The 19,188-nt window shown below is 39.3% G+C and overlaps 1 protein-coding gene across 1 annotated transcript; it reads right to left on the reverse strand.

Moving 5' to 3' along the window:
* Positions 1-1,498: 1,498 nt before the first annotated feature.
* On the reverse strand, positions 1,499-17,479 carry LOC134532636 (actin-binding protein IPP). The gene is made up of 8 exons (XM_063369278.1): positions 17,299-17,479; positions 14,398-14,608; positions 12,454-12,598; positions 11,427-11,565; positions 10,515-10,680; positions 9,377-10,064; positions 4,079-4,299; positions 1,499-2,123 (listed from the first exon to the last, which is right to left on the reverse strand). Exons 2-8 carry the CDS (start codon positions 14,599-14,601, stop codon positions 1,893-1,895), a joined length of 1,794 nt encoding a protein of 597 aa, XP_063225348.1. The 5' UTR covers positions 14,602-14,608; positions 17,299-17,479; the 3' UTR covers positions 1,499-1,892.
* Positions 17,480-19,188: the final 1,709 nt, after the last annotated feature.

Raw genomic sequence — 19,188 nt, forward strand, 5'->3', positions numbered from 1 at the left:
CAGTATCAACTGCAGGCATTCCACTTAATTATGTACTATGCTTAGGGCCCCCTGAAAGCGGTAAATAAAATTTTCAGATTTCGTAATTAAAAAATTAGCAAAAGCAGTGTTAAAATTCACTTAAAAACACAAAAGCAGCGCAAAAAAAACTTGAAAAAAAGTGTGTGTTACTGTAAATATATCTGAAATCATTTAAGTTAAATAATTTTACTTGAACCTACTCATTACTGAATACCCTAAACAAATAGGTTACATATATTTATTTATATGTCAAACTTTTGATTTAGACACTGATTATTAATTAGTTCGTTCCCATAAACTAATCTGGAAAACTACACACTGTTGACCAACTAATCATCGTCACACCATTCGAAAATGAATGTTTGTTTACATTTTTACACTTTGTGGAGCAATTTAAAATTCTTTCTGCTTGATATTACGACGCTGTTCCAACTATTTGCCAGCGCCCCCCCCCCCCCCGGTTGACGTGGTATGGCCACTCACGTAAGGCTGTTCCAAACACCGTTCGCCCAATCATCTGCTTGCTTTTGTATTTATCCGGTGTCGCTGTTCCAAGCTGACGTCAGTGCCCCGAGCGGTGTGCGTAGGCTTTAAAACTTCGCTTGTTTGTCTTATCTATCCAAACATTATGCCTGAAAGGAAAATAAACTCCGTAGTTTTTCGTATTTTTATAGTATATTTTTGGGTTTAACATTATAACGTGAGCGTGTGTAAGCTTTTGTTTGCTTTAGTGCATTTATGGCTAATGTTCAGTGGCGGCCATGTTGTGGTGTTTTTTTACCAGTGACGAGACAAGTCTTTTACCCAGTATTTAAATTTTGCGTAAAAACACTGCTACTTCGCGTTTTAATACTAAATTTTGTGTAATAACGCTGTGTTATGGGGATTTCGCGTAAACACTGTATTTTTACTGTGATTTTGCATTTATCGCCGTTTAATCGCGTTCGCGAAAAGAACAGGCCTCTAACTATGCTTTAACAAAGCCAAACATAAGCCTAACAACAGAACAGTGTTATAGCCTGAAAACTGTTGAAAACAAGAGAGCATCTTTCACTTTGTATCCCTCCTCAAAGAAATAACCAAAATCTAAAATAAATATGTGCAGTTGCATTGCATTTAAAGACTATCAATTAGTTAACTTAGCAACATTTAAATTAAAAATTCTTTGAAACTATTGCACCACAGCCCTTGGTATGGGTGAAATTGAGGTTGGAATGGTAAGAAAAGGAAATGAAGTTTGGGCACCAGCTGGTGGGTTGAGAAGGGGAGTTGCACCAGCTCACAGTAGTTTGTGGGAACTTCCAATATGTCAAAAGGGCTTTTGTGTGATGGATCTACGTGAAACGGACACAACTCCCGACTGTAGACTGCCAGGCATGCCTCAAAGATAACATGATCCTTGAAGACCGGTACCTTGATTATTCATAAAAGCAAAGTGCTCTTCAAAGGTGCCTTGTTGCTTGTGTAATCAAACTGATAAGTAACTATAATATATTTACAAGCTTAACAGGTACATGCTATATTACAACGTAAATAAAATAGCATATCTGACTCACAGCCTAACTAAAATACAAAGCGACAAAATGAAACATGGTTACAAAACAAATATTAATATTGCTACATATTTTTGTCTATAAAACTGTTAGTTGGCTTGTTCCAGACTGCATTTGCTCTTATTCTGGGATAATGGCAGAACATGTATATGCACAAAGTGGCCACATTGACATTCACAAACATTAGCCACACATGAGCTGAGACTGGATTGAGAAGATAACTGCAGTCACACCCAGTTTCAGAGTTCATGCAAATTATTTTTTATAAAAATTAAACCAATTAAAACGACAGTGCAACAAAAACCTAGACGCTAGGCGTCAGACCACCACCGCGCCCGCCTCGCTACGACTCTCTGGAAGTGGAGGACACGTGTCCCAGGTCTGCGTGGCGGGGTCGTAGCACTCGACGGTGTCGACCGTGACGTGCGCGCGGTACAAGTTGATGTCGTGGTTCTGGTCCCCGCCGATGACGTAGAGCAGACCATCCACCGCCGCCACCGCGGGGCTGGCTCGTGGCACCTTCATGGGCGGCACCTCGCTCCACTTGTTCTGCAATGTGCGCCATCACTGCTAAGCCAATTGTCGCGCTCATGCGCAAACAATCTTTACAAGGAACTGGCAGACGGTAACGGTTGTCTTATTGGCTATTGCTGAGAAACGTTTATGACCCGTTTTTACGGATATTTGAAAATGAAATCAGACTGACGAAAAAATAAAAAAAGGGGGGGGGGGGGGGGTTTGTCTGTAAAGTCGGTTTACGGACAATAATTATACGTGATGACGTCATAAGAAAACAATGAAAAATTGCATACTTTTTAATTTTCAAATATTATTTACAGATTTTTTGCAAATTTAATTTAAATAATTTGTTTAAATATAATCACGAACAATTAGTTATAGAAATAAACTGAAATCAAATCAATGTCAATAAATTGTTAATTTGAAATGACAAAATTGGACAAATAAATAAAAAAATTTAAATTGCTGCTTTTAAAAAGCCCGCATTAACCTGTTTGATATTATAGAAGATTTTCTCGCACGGTGGTTGGCCAGTTCTTGCATGCTCCGCTCAGGCGGAACGTGACAATGAGTCATGCTTTTTTGTGCGTGCAGCTGGCGTTCATTGATTTATATGACTTTATCATGTCAAAAAGTGACATTCACGGATATTTACAAGGACCATGACTATCATTTAAAATTTAAACTATTTCTTTCTAAATATTTACATTTTACTGTTGTACTAATGGCAAACAACTCCCATGAAGTGTGAAGCCATAACACTTCCAAGATCTTACATCAACAGTAGTAGTCGTAGTGAAGAAGCTCATTAAGATCAGCTTACAAACACTCTGCAGCTCCATTCCTGACTTCTACTGAGGAACCCAACAAACAATTACTCATTGGTTAACAATCACAGTTCACAGCCATTGGTTGTCTGCCCGTGCAGCATCACTGCATCAGATCAACTGCGAGAGCTTGCAACCAGGTTGCTGTTGGAGATCGAAACCACCAATCAGTACTAACTCCTGACAGATTAGCATTTGGTAATGAAACAATTAGGATGAATGTGCAACTACTGTGTTACCTGGATTTTAACTAATGAATCAATGCAAGTTCCATTGGCTTTTTTTTTGGTGTGACACTATTAATTAGTATAATTACATAAACCTTACATTTTGATAAATTGCAGTTGCCATTTTACAAATGGATGTGGCCATGTCATGTAAACTAGCAAGTCCATAATGCAACTTTGTATGATCAAGTTGCTGCCATGCTTTCAAGTACGACAGTAACACCTCTTTTTCTTTATAACTAAACTGAAAGACCAAATTATTGTTTGATGTTAATTAAGTAGAACAGAGCAGAGCAGAGCAGAGCAGAGCAGGATAAGATATTTTGGCTCTGGGAAATGTTACACAAGATAAAAACTTCAGAGATTATGAGGTTTTACAAATTCTTGATATTTTTTTATAATTTTCAATTTTATAAGTTTTAATTTAATTACATAGGCCAAAATCCATGATAATAAATGGAGAAGAGCACTCGTGGTGGAGCTGTAGTTTGGACTAGTACCACACACCTGATGAAAGGAGTATCAGTACCTCATTGCTGAGATGTTATTTGGGCTAGTGCCACACACCTGGTGAAAGAAGTATCAGCACCTCATTGCTGAGATGGCATATGAATATGGACTAGTGCCACACACCTGGTGAAAGGAGTATCAGCACCTGATGACTGAGATGTAAGATGGACTAGTGGCGCACATCTGGTGAAAGGAGTATCAGCATCTCATTGCTGAGATGTAATATGAATATGGACTAGTATCACACACCTGGTGAAAGGAGTATCAGCAACTCATTGCTGAAATGTAATATGAATATGGACTAGTGCCACACACCTGGTGAAAGGAGTATCAGCACCTCATTGCAGAGATGTAAGATGGGCTAGTGCCATGCACCTTGTGAAAGGAGTATCAGCACCTCATATGGACTAGTGCCACGCACCTGGTGAAAGGAGTAGCGCTCCACACACTGGAGCACCTCGTGGTGGTTGCGGTGGCCCCCCACCACGTACAGGTGGTCGTGCAGCACAGCAACGCCCATCTGGCTGCGTGACACCGTCATGGGCGCCAGCGTCGTCCACTCTCCTGTCACCGGGTTGAAGCTCAGCAGGTCTTGCATCTGCCTGTGCGCGTGCGTGCAGCCGCCCACCACGTAGATCAGCCCTGCGCACACCACGGGCCGTCCCAACGTCACCTGCGCCTCTCACACACACTGACAGCAACACCAGCACCTTCACTGCGCTGTTGGTCAGGGAAATAAAAACAATCACCTATCAACTACAGGAAGCCTTCTTTTCACAGACGAGAGAGCCAAACGCTCGATCGTGCATCCTCGGGTTTTTCTTTTTGTTCATTGTAAAAGGTTAGGTTAGCTACATTATAAATACTTTAAAACATTGTGGACGGTTGATTTGGTTAGGATAGCTACATTAAAGATACTGTGAAATCATGTAAACGGTTTCCTAGCCCTGGATAGCTACATATTAAAAAGTTATTTGCTAAGCAACCATAAAATTATTTTTCAGTATTTTTAATGTAACTATACTTACCTAATATAACCAACCAACCATCCGCAATGTTTTAAAGTATTTATAATGTAGCTAAACTATCCTAATAGACCGCAAAATTTAATGCCACACCGGTTTATACAATGAGATAGAACAAAAAAAAAGTGAGCATGAACTTCAGGAAACTTCGGGTGTGGCTCTCTCGTTTGTGTGAAATGAAGGCTTCCCTATCAACTACACTTTACTACAAACTAAATATTAATTCATGATACCACATTGTAAGAAATGGAGTTTTTGAAGGCAATGGTGTAAATTGTAGTAATCAAATAGACATACAGTATTTGGTTCTGAGCTCTAAGCATTTATGATAACAAGAAAGGAATCAACATACATACATATTCAGTAATGGTATTGTTTATATGTGTATTTTATGTAATAAAAATAACTAATCCAATTGTAGTTTAATATTGTGACTTCACATATTCATACTGCAAATATAAACAATGTTTTGTGGATTGCAAATATAAAGCTCCCAATCAAAAAACAAAGATTAACCAACTTAGTACACAGTACTGTCTTTTCTCGTATAATCGTCTCACATTTTATTCTAAAATCAGGTTTGAAAAGTAGGGGTGCGACGATTGTGCGGAAAAAAAAAAATTGTTAGGTAAAGTTATTCATAAAAACAAAACCCGTTCATGGAAAGTACGTTTATTTAAAAAAAGGTGGAGTATACAATAGCATGCCCAACAATCTATATTAATAATTCCTTAAACAAAAACATTTCTTCAACTTTAAATAGAAAAACCAAAACTAACGTGAACGCAAGCCACCTGACAAAGAGCGCGCGTTGCATCCAATCGGCGAGATATCGATATTCGACTACGTGCGCGCGCTCTATACGGGAAGAAACATAACCAAACATGAATGATGCGCTGGCTACATTTTTATTAGCGGTACGCCGCGGTAACGCAGACAATCAGATCAAGAAAATACCATTTAAAAACGTCTTTAAAAGAAAATTTACACGTCAGACAACTTCGTATTTTTTGTTAATCTATTAAGTAAGTGGTAATGACCAAATAAATATTACATTTCTACTTTAAAATACATTGTTTTATACGGAAAAGATACCTACACAAAGCGCTTGGCATCTACTAACGGGACCAAAAACATCATGTGACGTTTACGCGAGAAGTTTTTTTATCCCAATTTTGACGGCCAAAAATATGGTTGCGACGATTACGCGCGCGCGACCATTATGCGATAAAACACGGTATTTTCCATTTGTTACTATACTAGCTGTGCCTGCAACTTGCTATACATGGAATTCAGAATAGGTTGTTTTTCATGGTAGTGGTCAGTTTTAGTGGTATTGGTTTTTTTGTGGTGATGGTGATAACAGCAGTGGTGGTTGTTGTCCTAGCAGTGGTTCTGTTGGTATCTGTGGTGGTGCCTGTAGTAGTCTTGGTGAAGTTGGTATCAATGATAATAGTATTAGTGAATTACCTGGTTGTCTCAGTGATATGGGACCTAGAGATGGTGATCACCATGGTGGTCCCTGCTGATGATCACATAGAATTTTCTAAGCCCACAACTTAATAATTCAAAATGAATTAACTAAGTAATTGCATATATTATTTTTTTAATTAATTATAGGGCATGGCAATTTTGTGTGCGTGCAAAGTGGAATTTATGAATCTTCTGAGCCAATAAAACCGTGAAACATAATTCACAAAACGAGAGCTTATTTTTGGAGGAATTCATATTATATATTGGTGGGAAGGGAGGGGGAGGGAGTCGCATTTCAACTTCAAAATATTAAAAATCATATTTTTCAAGTACAATCATGAAATTTTCAGGTGTCAAGTAATAACAGAAGTAAACAAGAGCGAGCCGGGCAAATGGAAGACTCCTGGTGCCATGGAACTGTTACCTGGGGAAGGAGAGAGGAGAGGATCGAACAGGAGGAGGGGGTGTCCACGACACCACATTCAGTACATTGCTCGCCAAGGGAAATGCAGCCAAACACACTTCCAATAAATCTTCTGCTGATTTCCTTCAAATTTTTTTTTTTACAATTCCTCGAAAAGTGGTCATAATAGACAGGTGGCCGTAATAAATGGGGTAATAACAACAGGGTTTTAATGTACATTCATTTACACAAACTTCAAATTAAGGAATAGTCAGCACTATCTTCTGACAATATTATCAAGTATAGTCTGCGAAGTGTTTATGTAAAATTTACTTACAATAATATACAAAGCAACAAGATTAGATCTCACTTGGATTTAGAGGAGCAATATCATCGATGAACCTCAAGTCTCTATAATCAAACCCAGTACAGATCAATTAGTCCTCGTAGAATAAGCATATGAACATCCATATTTCACAACGGCCACCATCTTATGACCAGGAAAAAATGTATACAATGAAACCACAAAATATCACAAAATAATAACTTCTCTTACTCAACAAAAACAGTTTGTCGCTCAGGAATTATATGATCTTTATTTTTAAAATCTTTAAAAGATGCTATGAAATTCCTGCTGTCATTTAAACTCACGGTACAAATGGCAGCGCCACTGTCTTCTCGGCATGACTCCCAAATTTTACGAAAAAAAGCAACTCTGATCAGAACTGTCACCTGTGATCGAATCCTCTAATTAAAGCAAATGTCCAAAATTAAGGTTACAAAACACAACCCAAACCACAGGCATGAAATTCTCAACTACATAAATGTTAACTTTGGCAAGATGTCACCCGACACATCTTACTTAGTTAGTGCCCAAGATACGACTGAACAATGGTGACCTACGAATCCACAACCTTTACTTCTTTAACTATTTGGATTTGTAAGCCAATCACAGACCACAGAGCACCTTACAATTAAGACCAATAACAAAAAACCAAAGAGACAATGGACTATGATTCTTTGCAGTTCTTGTTCAAGTGAACATTACTAGATTCCTTTCCTCATGTACAAGTACATACATCAGTCTCAGCATCATTCTAGAAACATCCTGTATCCAAGCATTTGTAAAATATGGCAAACAATACCTTAAAAAAAATGAAACCAATTAAAAACATAAAATAAGCAAGCAAAAATATATATAATAACTTCAAAAAACTTTATCAACTTTTTTTTAATATTTCTCTTTTTTCACTTATTGAGTGTTTCACAAATTCATCACTGTTTCCAATCAACCGCCAAAAAAAAGTACACTGGTGTTATCGACATGTTAATTGCTGTATACAAGTTGATTATTGTATTAGTAAAATGAAAATCTTAATCCCTGCACTGTTTCTTGGATGTTAACAAACCTACCAAATAATGAATAAAGTATTGTCTGTTGGCTGTGCTGTGCATCAGCCTGTTTTACACACATTTGTGGTTCTTGAGCTGTGCCTTGATTTGCGAGTCCTAGCTTGAGCCACTCTTCTCGAGACAGACACCACTTATAGTTGGTGTTTGAAAGATATAGTAGAGGTAGCGGAGTGGAGGTAGGAGTAGCTACCACTAAGTGTTATAATTTTTTTATTTATCATTGTAAAATCCAATTATTTGCCACATTAATAATTATATTTTAATAACAGTGTCATCACACTAAAATGTCTTGATATTTGATTTAATTTTGGCGATTCTTTGCTTTAACTTGTTTTGTGCCATGAAGTTGTTAAGGTTGGCATTATTTGTGAGACCTCTATAACTTACCTTAGTTTTACGCATCACCCACTTTGATCAAGTCTACCAATAGAAAAATTGATGGAAAAAAAAATTTTTGTTAACCATTTACTGTCTCAACTAACCTTTTTTCTTAAGTTACATCACAATTTATAATGAATTATGACATATACCTGCTAAGTATTGTCAACCTAATTTCATTAATTTTGGAGTATATTTAAGTAGCTTTTTTGTTTTTACCATTAGGCCCAGTAATGACATCGTTCTCTTGTATGGTATTAACTTCAGTATTGGCTTTAGCCATGAGCCTTGTAATTTAAATATTTGTCTGCAGTTTTTATATTAGTTTTAGGCATGAGTTTTGTAATAATGTTTCATTTAATATATTCCATACAAATAATTTGATTTCATGGCTAGATGTGTTGTACACCAAGTAATATTATTTAATTCGCTTAAAGGTGACATTAACGAGTATTGTATCAATTTGAACACGAGTGAATTTAACTGATTACAAATAATTCAGCTTTGCAAGCCTTACGGTTTTATGTAATGGTATTAAAGCATATTAATTCTGATAACAGCCATTTGAGTACAGCAAACAGATACCTACCAATTCTTGATTAAGGGATTGTTGTGAATCCTGTATGGTCATGGTCATTTTTGTGTTTGTAATAAATCTGCACCGAGCCTCTTGCATAATCATTCATTCACTACAACGCTGTTATTTAGGTTTATCTATGCCATGCAATGTAACCAGCAATGGCCCATATCCAAAAAAGTATTTTAAATCATTGGATATCTCAATATGAACTAAGGTTGTAGAAAAATACTAAAGAGTCTCATCTCCTGTAGGACAATAAACTCGATTAGAACCGTACCTAACAAAAGCTACTTGTTTGACTTGACTCCAAGTATTTGATTCTCTGTTCATCTGCAGTATAAGTCAGATAAAAGAATAAGAGGTGAGTGGCTTGCACTAATCCAGTGTCGAACAGTAATAACATGGGCTTGAAAGAAGGATGATGACCGTCGTGAGAGGGTTACTCACCTTGGTGAGAGACGACACCCATGCTGAACCGCGGCTCAGGCATAGAGCTCTGCAGCGTCCACTCGTCCAGGCAGGGGTCGTACTGCTCGATGGACGCCCCTATGTCCTCGCCCACCCAGCCCCCCAGTGCGTACAGTCTGTCCTCCAACGCACACAGCCCGAACTCGCAGCGTGGCACCACCATGCTGGCCACCCGCGTCCACCGGTCCTCGCGTGGACTGTAGCTCTCCACGTCCGCCAGGATCTGGCTGTCCAGCTCCCCTCCCACCGCGAAGATGTTCCCCCGCAGCAGCGCCACGCCGGGCAGGATGCGCCCCACGCCCATCGGCGCAGCGCCGTGCCACTTGCGCCGGTACGGGTCGAACCGCTCCACCGAGTCGAAGGTGCACTCGCAAGAGCGTGTCCACGATCTCACCAGCTCGCGCTTCGATCCGCCTATCACGAAGATGTCCCTCCTGGCTCCCAGACGCGGCTCCACGCTCCAGTTCAGCGGGCTGCCCTTCGAGAGTATGTTCTTACGAGCGGAGCTCAAGGCCACCTTCAGGCTCTCGTCCTGGCACGAGTCGATGGCTTGTTCCAGCTCTCGCATCGACAGCAGTGGCAGTCGCACCAGAGGCAAGATGTGGAACACAAAGCCTCGTCGCTGGCTCACGTCATGCAGAAGCCAGCGTAGCGCGGCCCTGAACACCTGCGGCCAGGGACGGTACTTTACAGAGGGAACGCTAAATACACATTTTTTATCGCCCGACATTGGCCTACAAATTGCAAATTAAACTGCGAAGAAAAAAAACAGCAAAGAGCTTGCAACAAACACTCACAAAAACTAATAAAATGCAATTAATTGAACTAAAAGTAAAACTACAAGCAAAGAGTGGAAAGATAAATATTGTTCCGTAAAACTACAACACTGTTTCTTTCTATGTTTTATCCATGTGTGCCACATGGTGGCAATGGAAAGTGTCATTCAAGTTCGGGATGACGAGAACCTGCAATACCTTCTTGCTTACCTGTGACTCAGAATCCACTTGCAAGTGTTCGCACTCAAGGAACCTGAACGACCAGACCCCTGCTCCTTGCTGTCACCTGGGAAGTGCAAGACGGATGGAAACATACAGACCTGCGATACCTTCTTGCTTACCTGCGACTCAGAGTCCACTCGCAAGTGTTCGCACTCCAGGAACCTGACGACCAGATCCCTGGGCAGGTCAAGGAACTCCTGCTCCCCGCTGACGCCTGGGAAATGGGTGCGGATGAAGGCCTCCGCCTCACTCGCCAGCTCTGTGAAGTTGTGGGCCTCTGCAAACCTACAACACAGTCCTGAGTAATTTTCGACCCTAGGGGTCCATTGAAAAAGAAGGTTGATTTACAAACAAATTGCTATATTTACCGGAAAATAATGCAACTCTGAAATTTGTGACCCCAAACTTTTTGATTATGAGTTTATGAAAAATACTTTACGGGGTAAAAATCACAATCTAAACACAAAGAAGTTAAAAATTATGTAAGTTAGTAAATTGATACCATATCTACAACTGTTTTTCTGGTGCTACTTTTGGCAGTAAAGTGATTCATGGCCGTTTTTTAAATCAGCAAGCAACTAGAAAAAAGAAGGTGGGAAAATGTATTATGCGGAAAGTTTTAAGCAAGTTAAACTATGTTGGCGTTCAGTCTCAGCTGCACACACACAGGCTACACCAAGTACCGAGAATGAATGCACTAGCTGCATTTTGCATCTGAAGTCCTTACTCTCCACAACTGTCAGTGAACTATTTTTATTCCCCCAGACCTCTCGCACAGAGCCTTGTTAGTGTCATCTACCACGAAGTGTAAACGTCTGCCACAATTTAATAGGCCGTCGCAGCGTTCCCCAAGATTTGTAATTCAATATGCATAACACCCTGAACAATCAACACTCCTTAAAAAAAAAAATAAAAAAATTATGGATGAATTGTGACATTTTAATAAATTATGTAGAAGTTATTTTTCATGAACATATTTAGTAATTTTGCTATGAATAGCATCAGCACAACTGTGGTTATAAGATGGTCACCTGAATATGCCAAGCGCATTGGAGCAGTGCAACTCCTGCCGCAGGTACTCGCAGCAGCCCAGCACGACCTCCCGCAGTTGCAGCATGTCTGCCGCAACCATCAGCTCCTGCACGTTGTCCTGGTTGATGACGGTCTCGCCTGCAAGCAATCGCACTGTACCTCACACAGCAGCCCAGCACGACCTCCCGCAGTTGCAGCATGTCTTCACAAAATTACTTAAGCCATTATAGAATACTGCAATTAACATAAGCCTTTATGCAGATACAGCCTGTTTTGCCACCCAGAGTAGCATCACGTCGAGAACAAAGTGACTTTACCATATATATCAGACAACTACTTCCTCACTTCTTATCTTCTTGGTGCTTAAATAAAAAAAAAACCTTTCCTGAGTATTGGTTAACAAGCTCTCTCCACAAAATAAAATTATATTTATAAAAAATACACCCTATTGTAACTACTGAGTGGGGCAAGTTCCCCTCCCCCTCCTCACCCCTACCGGGGGGCCTTGTCCTCTCTTGCCCAGGACCTTCATCATCTAAGGTGTGTGGGGTTAAGAAGGGGGAAGAGGTGACAGTGATGTATACTGGAGGGGACGTAGAGACTTAGTTTGGTATTTGTTTTATCTGCTGCAGAGAGCTCTTCTATTAAGCTATGGTATTGATAACCTTGTTTTAGCTGCCTCATCTCGCCATGTCGGAGGAATCGTAGGTCACTGTAAATTAATAACTTGCTTATTTTACACAGTTTATAAAAATCCATTTACCATGGCATTGTAGCAGGAGTGAGTGCAGTGGATGTTTTTATTTATGGTTGATAAATATATTTTGTTCTATGCTCGGAAACCGTGGCTCCGCTGCTCATTAGTGGTAACCAGAAAGTCAAAACTGAATGGAAAAATTAGTAAATTTTTTCTTTCTATTTCATGTCTTAACATACTATGTCTTTGATTCAGCCTTAAATGTTGTGATCCTAACAAACGTAGAACTAAGCTCTATGTTACTATCAAGCATTTACATAAATACTCACCAGTATAAATAAACTCCACCAGGCTCTTCAAACTGCTGGCCGACACAGCATGCAGCTCGACCGTGTCTTTTTGCTCCTCCGACAGTCCGGCCGTGAACATGGCGTGGAAGTACGGACTGCTGGCACACAGCACTGCGCGGTGGGCCTGCGCACACACGTCACGGCTGCTGGGGGACTGCAGTGTGCAAGCGACACTGTGCGAGACGAGGCGCTACACAGCAAATCACGCAGAAGTTGGGCAGCTGGAGCACAGGAGCAAGCTTGGCGAAGGCCATGGCAGATTATTACAAACTAACACGACCAGATTACCGCACCTACTGGACTCCAGGAAGAGCCATGGGCTAGGAAGTCATTATGCCAGCTTGACGAAGACAAATGGCTCGACTATTTAAATCTTAACAAATCTAGATTACTGCACATAATACGCCTTGCTAAAAATTGTAGATACTTCGACAGGAACAAGCACAGAAAAATGTGTAACCTCTTCCCAGACTTCCACGCAACACAAATGTTGACTGTTCGCAAATACCAAAGGATAGCTATTACTTTAAAAGACAGTTCACACTAATGTCCCGTGGTTACTCACGAACTTACAGTACCGCCAAAAGACTCCGTCCTTGGGAACAACGACTAAAAACGAAGTTTAAAGTCTCGTTGTGGGCTTCACTGATGACTGTGATCAAGTTTTGAGTTGAAAAAAAGTCCAAAAAAAAAAGGTAGATCTTGTACGGTGGCGCCTGGACCAAAGTCGTGAAATGCTCTCTTCAACTATAAAACTTTATAATTTGTGAGCCTCTGCCGAACACACGGCCTATCGGTACCTCGTACAGACAATTACTATCTTGGCTAGCACGCAACTGCGTATCATTCCGTGGCGGAAACGCAGGTGTGAGCTCTTACCGCCCAATCACAAAATTACACAGAAAATTAACAACCAATCATGAAGCATGGCAACAGTACTTCAGAAATTCCCACACAACCTATACATATATGTCCCTCCAATGATGACACAATGAATGAAACTATTGCAACAGTCAACACCCTGCCCTCACCCCAAGAACTGGCCATGCTACAAAAATGATAATCAAAAATTAAGTTACTGCACATTTTACGAACAAAGACAAATAAGCAATACTAGAGAAATACATAAAAACATCTGTGAACTCAAATAAGTAGGCCAAATTAAGTAAAATCCAGTCCAATGACTTTTCATCAAATAAATTAAGACAGCTATAAGAAAATTCTAAATAGGAATAAAAAGCTGCTATTTACATATTATGGGCCAACCTAACCAAATACTGAATATGATGAGAGATCATAATAAATTGTTAATAAAATTCATTCCAACAGTGTGAAGGGTAGTAGTTACATTGGGCTGTGATACTTGAAGTAGTTTACCAGTAACTGACCCTTTTTAACAGCGGTTTAGTTTGGGAGGTATATTAAAAATAGCGTAAAATAATTAGAATGGTTTGGTAAAGTTAACTACATTGAAAATTCTTTATAATAGTGTGGCAGCTGATTAGGTTAGGTTAGAGACATTTAAAATACTTTTAAAATAAGTTACTGGTTACCTATATTAGATATACTTTTGAATTGTGTTAATGGTTAATTAGTTACATTAAAAATACTGTAAAATAGTAAGGACCGTCGGTAAGGTTACATTGTTCATTCTTAAACTATCTGTGACATTTCAGACTGACTCGGCAAGGCAATCCAAAAGTACCAAGTTCTAAACAACACTTGAAACAACTACTAATGTGCAGTTGGGCACTGAATAAGAAAGATGCTTTGAAATATTAAAAGAAAGGTTTTAATTTGTAGGTTAAGTTGCCGATTGAAAACACAGAAGAATTTCTTAAAACGTAATTATTTTTTTATTTTTAATTCGTCGCTAAGAATGTCCCCGGCTGGCCTCTCCAGCTGCCGAGGGGCACAGCTCACCTTCACGGCCGTGCCTTGCGCCACCAGCTCCACGTCGCAGAAGCGCGCGTCTTCGCGCAGCGCGCCGAGGCTGGCCATCACGTGCGACGCGTGCTTGTGATGCGAGAAGAGGCGGTCCGTGCCGGGCTGGGAGCGGCCCTCGCAGGCGCGAGTTCCCAGCGAGAACTGGTCGCGCTGCATCGCGGGCACGCCTGGGCACTGCATCCCGGTGCTGCCAACACAACACCCGTGCACCTGGCCAAGCATTCTGACAACGCACGTTCTTCCCGATGCTATGAAACATAATATACTGGACCAGTGGCGTAGCCAGGATTTGTGTATGGGGGGTGTTAAGAAGCATGGTTCCCCCCCCCCCCCCCGCGTATTACAGCGGGGGGTCCGAGGGTCCTCCCCCGAGAAAATTTGGATTTTAAGGTGTAAAATAGTGCTATTTTAGCAGTTGTCGGTTCTTAAATTAAAATATTGTAATGGTAAAATTTTTATTAATTTTAATATGAAATTTGTTTGAGTGAAGAGTAAGAAATTAATTAAAGATTTGGTGCTGAGGAGGGGGGGGGGGGGGGGTTAACCCCTAAAACCCCCCCTGGCTACGCCCCTGCACTGGAAAATAAACATACAATTTTATAGCACAGAGGCACAATGGAAATAAAAATAAACGCTATACCAATCTATAATATTACCTGAAAATAAAAAAAATAAAGTATTTTACACATAAGAATTATTTTGTATAAATATTTGTTTTTATTTTTTATTTATTGTTTTTAACACAATATATACTCTGAAAAATATATGTGTTTGTCTAATTTATTAAAGTTTGTTACTAATTCATGTGAGATGACATTTTTATTGTGTTTTGTAAAAAATGTATAATGTAAGCAACTATTAAAATGTGGTACTCTTATATCAGTATTGTAAAGACGGTATTTACAGTTCAGTTAAAAACTGTAAGAGTTAGGTACTAACAAACATGGAATCTAAGTATACTTTGCATTCAGACAAGGAAGCTAAGTTAGGTTGAGGATTGTGTTCTTGACATTTGTTTTGAATATTTTCAAATTTGATTCTTTTTGATTTGTTAATGTAATTGCAACTGAATTAACCATGTTCTAATTTTGATCTTACTAAAGTGTAAGAATGGAGTTAGTATAAGTATCATAAAAAGTGCTGGATTAAATTAATTCTATGTTTCTACAGGAACTGCAAACTAAAGAGTTGACCTATAGATGGTAGTATAATTTTGAGTATACAAAATGCTTTTGTGGAGAATGGAGTGGAAACAAAATAGTTCAAGTGTGCAGCATTCTGAAAAATCAGGTTGATGCTGAAGTAATTAAAAATAAGATTATTATTCAAAATGTATTTAAGATTAGACGTTAGCCCTAGCTACAATTTGTTTGCTTAAGATCATTCAACCCACCTACTCCAAAGCAATGATCAGATATAACTCAACCACTCAATAAACATATATCATAAACTGTAGTTTATAAAAATTAAAGAGTATACCTAAATACGTTATATTGTAGTCTTTCATGATAGTTAATATATTAAAAGTTCTATAATTACATCAAACTCATTGGTGCACTATTTTTTTTTTTCACACTGTAATACTAAATGCCAAAGGAATTGAATTACTTTTTCATGTATTTACAAGAAGCCGCTCATTTCTCAATTTGCATACATTCAACCATATTCAGAACATTGGTCATTGTTTACTACCTTAATCTTTAATTTAACTCATACCAACAGTTTAAACATTACTGAAACTAAATCATTAATAGGTATCAAATCCTTTTTAAAATAACAAAATCTACCTAGGTAGTAAAAGTATATTTTTGTGGTTAGAAATATATTCACTGCTAAGACAAATAGTGACTTGTATTTAATTAACTAAACAAGTCGGATCAAGTTCTAAATATACCGCCCTTACTAATGGTTGGATATAAAATACGGGAAATGTATGAAGTAATGGAAGTTTGCTAAGGACAACAAATTGTATTGCTAAATGAAGAAACATATAGTGTGTAACATTGGAAACAGCAAATTCTAAAGTAGCGCCAATATTTGGTAGTGCAGTGAGGAAAAAAAAAGATTGTTTGAAAAAAAAAGTTGATAAAAGTAAATAAGTGTACAAAAAAATATCTGTATCATGTTCTATAATTAAATAATAAAACTTGGATGGCAAAATATAATAAACAGGGCGGGATTATAGTGCATAACACGATATTGTAGGAAATGTATATTCAGTATCGTGTTCTGAAATTGAATATGTAGGACTAAAAATAGAACACGCTACCATGGAAAATATTATTTCGGTATTGTGTCCTATACTATAATAGGTAGGACTAAAGTATAGAACATGACACTATATTAAATATTACTTCCGTATCATGTACAATACTAGAATAGGTAGGGCTTTAGAATAGAAAACGATTCCCGAAAGTTCTATAACTGAATAGATATAACTGAAATAAAGAATACAATACCATGGGAAATATTACTAAAACTGTATTCATTCAAACACAATGATTACAATATTTTTGGATTTGAGGCTATACAGAATGAATAGTCCATTCACGGATGTAAATAACTTATATCTCAGACTATTTGTAAACAAGTTTTATCAGAAATTTACATCTACATTTGTTTGTTAACACATTTATTTTTGTAAAAAAGCGAATACAACACAAAATATCAAGCATGATTGATTCTTATGTAAATTCCCGTCCGAGTAACTTAATAAAGGTCGATTAAGATCCAAGCATTAACAAACAACACGACAGCTATATCCAATACGCTATCTATTAGTACATATGATCGAAGTTTTAAAGTATAGTTGACATCTTAACAGCTGATTGAAAACAGCTATCAAAACATAACTAACATAAAAAAAAGCAAGCTTACCTGTTACCCAAACATATAGAATCATTGACCGAAAATTCACACAAACATGTTTACACTTTTCTAATAAACAAACAAATCGTTAAATGATACTTATGTTCCCAATTGCTCAACTATTAATTACCCTTCATGGGTAACCTCGGTCAACTTCCATATTATGTATATGCCAAAGACTTGTATATGCGAAACAGCAACACAATACATACAGTAATCAACCATGATGGTTTCCAAGAAAAAAACCTCTAGACAAACACATCCGCCCTAAACCTTTTAAAGGCCGGACTCTTTATTAAATATAAAAATTAAGTCTTATTAATACAATATTAAAAATATGTATACTTAAGCTTGACGCCGACCGCCAATGCTCCTCTGTCGCATAGACCGCTATGCCTCATCAGCGTCTCGCAAAAGCGTGTGCACCGAACGCGCCCGTGCGCGCAGCAAAGTGCAGTTCGTGCGACGAGGCGAACGCCATACAACGAGTGCTACACCGGCGCAAGGATCCGGCCGGGTGTGGCATATCCTTCCGCCGCACTACAACAAATCGTTATAATTATGTTTTTCCAAAGGATTTTATTAAACATTTTTTATTAATTAATAATTAAGTCTTTGCAAAATCATGTTTCAATGTGCGATTTGTCCCGAACCTGGCCGGTTCAGTTTCCCGCGAAATTCACACGTTTCCGCGGGAGGGCTGGCGGGGGAGGGGGGTCGTGCGCGGCGACACCGCCAGTGTCCTTCGAGAGCTCAACCAGGCCGGCAGCCTGCGCGCAACGCGGAACCTTCAACCTTTGCATTCACCGACATGTAGTTTTCCATAGTGTAATTTCTTTTCAACTTTTTGTACAGTTCCGCGGTCGGCCTAAATTTACCATGAGGTACTTAACTTAATTCAATCAGTGCTCCGAGATGAGTGTTTTACGTCATACGTAAGTACTGTGGGGAGAGTATGTGTTTTTACGTCGGCGCTTCACGCCCAACCTAGCCTACAGGCTACTTAGTTTTGGCCCGCACGGGGCAGCCAGCAGGCGACACGTGCCATCCAACTTAATAACGATTCAGTCCCTGGGACACACCTAGACACCACGTAGAGTCGCCGGAGACACGGGCCTACGTGTTGCTAGCCCAGTTTATCAAGTGTAATGTGTTAGTGGAATAGTTGTTCGCCTAAGTGTAATTCGTCATGTCAGGGCTTATGTATCACCGTCGTACGGCAGTGCGCCACCAAACTTAATAACGATTCAGTCCCTGGGACACACCTAGTCACCACGTAGAGTCGCCGGAGACACGGGCCTACGTGTTGCTAGCCCAGTTTATCCAGAGCTAGGTATTAGTGTAGTGTATTGTGCTTCAAAATATCGTGTGCCATGTCAGTGTCTTTTGTAACTTTCGCGTCACGTATACGAGTCTGCCCCTCACGCGCATAAGAATCGTGAGCCGCCACTGAGGAAGTGAGCTGCGCGTGTGACTAGTCGCGTCGGGCAAACCGTTACGGCCAGAACGGGCAGCACCATGTATTGGACTGTGCTGTATTAAATTCACCAACTATCTGAAGAGGTTTTGTGTTATTATTCAGGCGTCCCGAGTGGCCTCAACAGCTCGGGGGGCCCTACTGCGTTGACCCCTACCTCTAGCCACAAGGCCGAACCTTCCCTGAGAACACGAACCTAACAAAATCACGTCTATATAATCGGAGGTAGCGGGGACGGCGTCAAGCTTTCTCTACAAAAAGTACTCTTAAACTTTTTCTAAATGGGTCGACTGATTTTCAGTAGGTACATTCTTTTAGCAACTACTCGGTTCATGAAAAACTGGCAGTAAGCTGCGCCAAAAATTTTTTGAAGCCAACATTTTATTAATTTTTATTGGGTTAATTAAGACCAATAAATGTAT

The sequence above is a fragment of the Bacillus rossius genome, chromosome 6 (genome assembly GCF_032445375.1).
Source record: "Bacillus rossius redtenbacheri isolate Brsri chromosome 6, Brsri_v3, whole genome shotgun sequence".
In the NCBI taxonomy this organism is placed as follows: Eukaryota; Metazoa; Arthropoda; class Insecta; order Phasmatodea; family Bacillidae; genus Bacillus; species Bacillus rossius.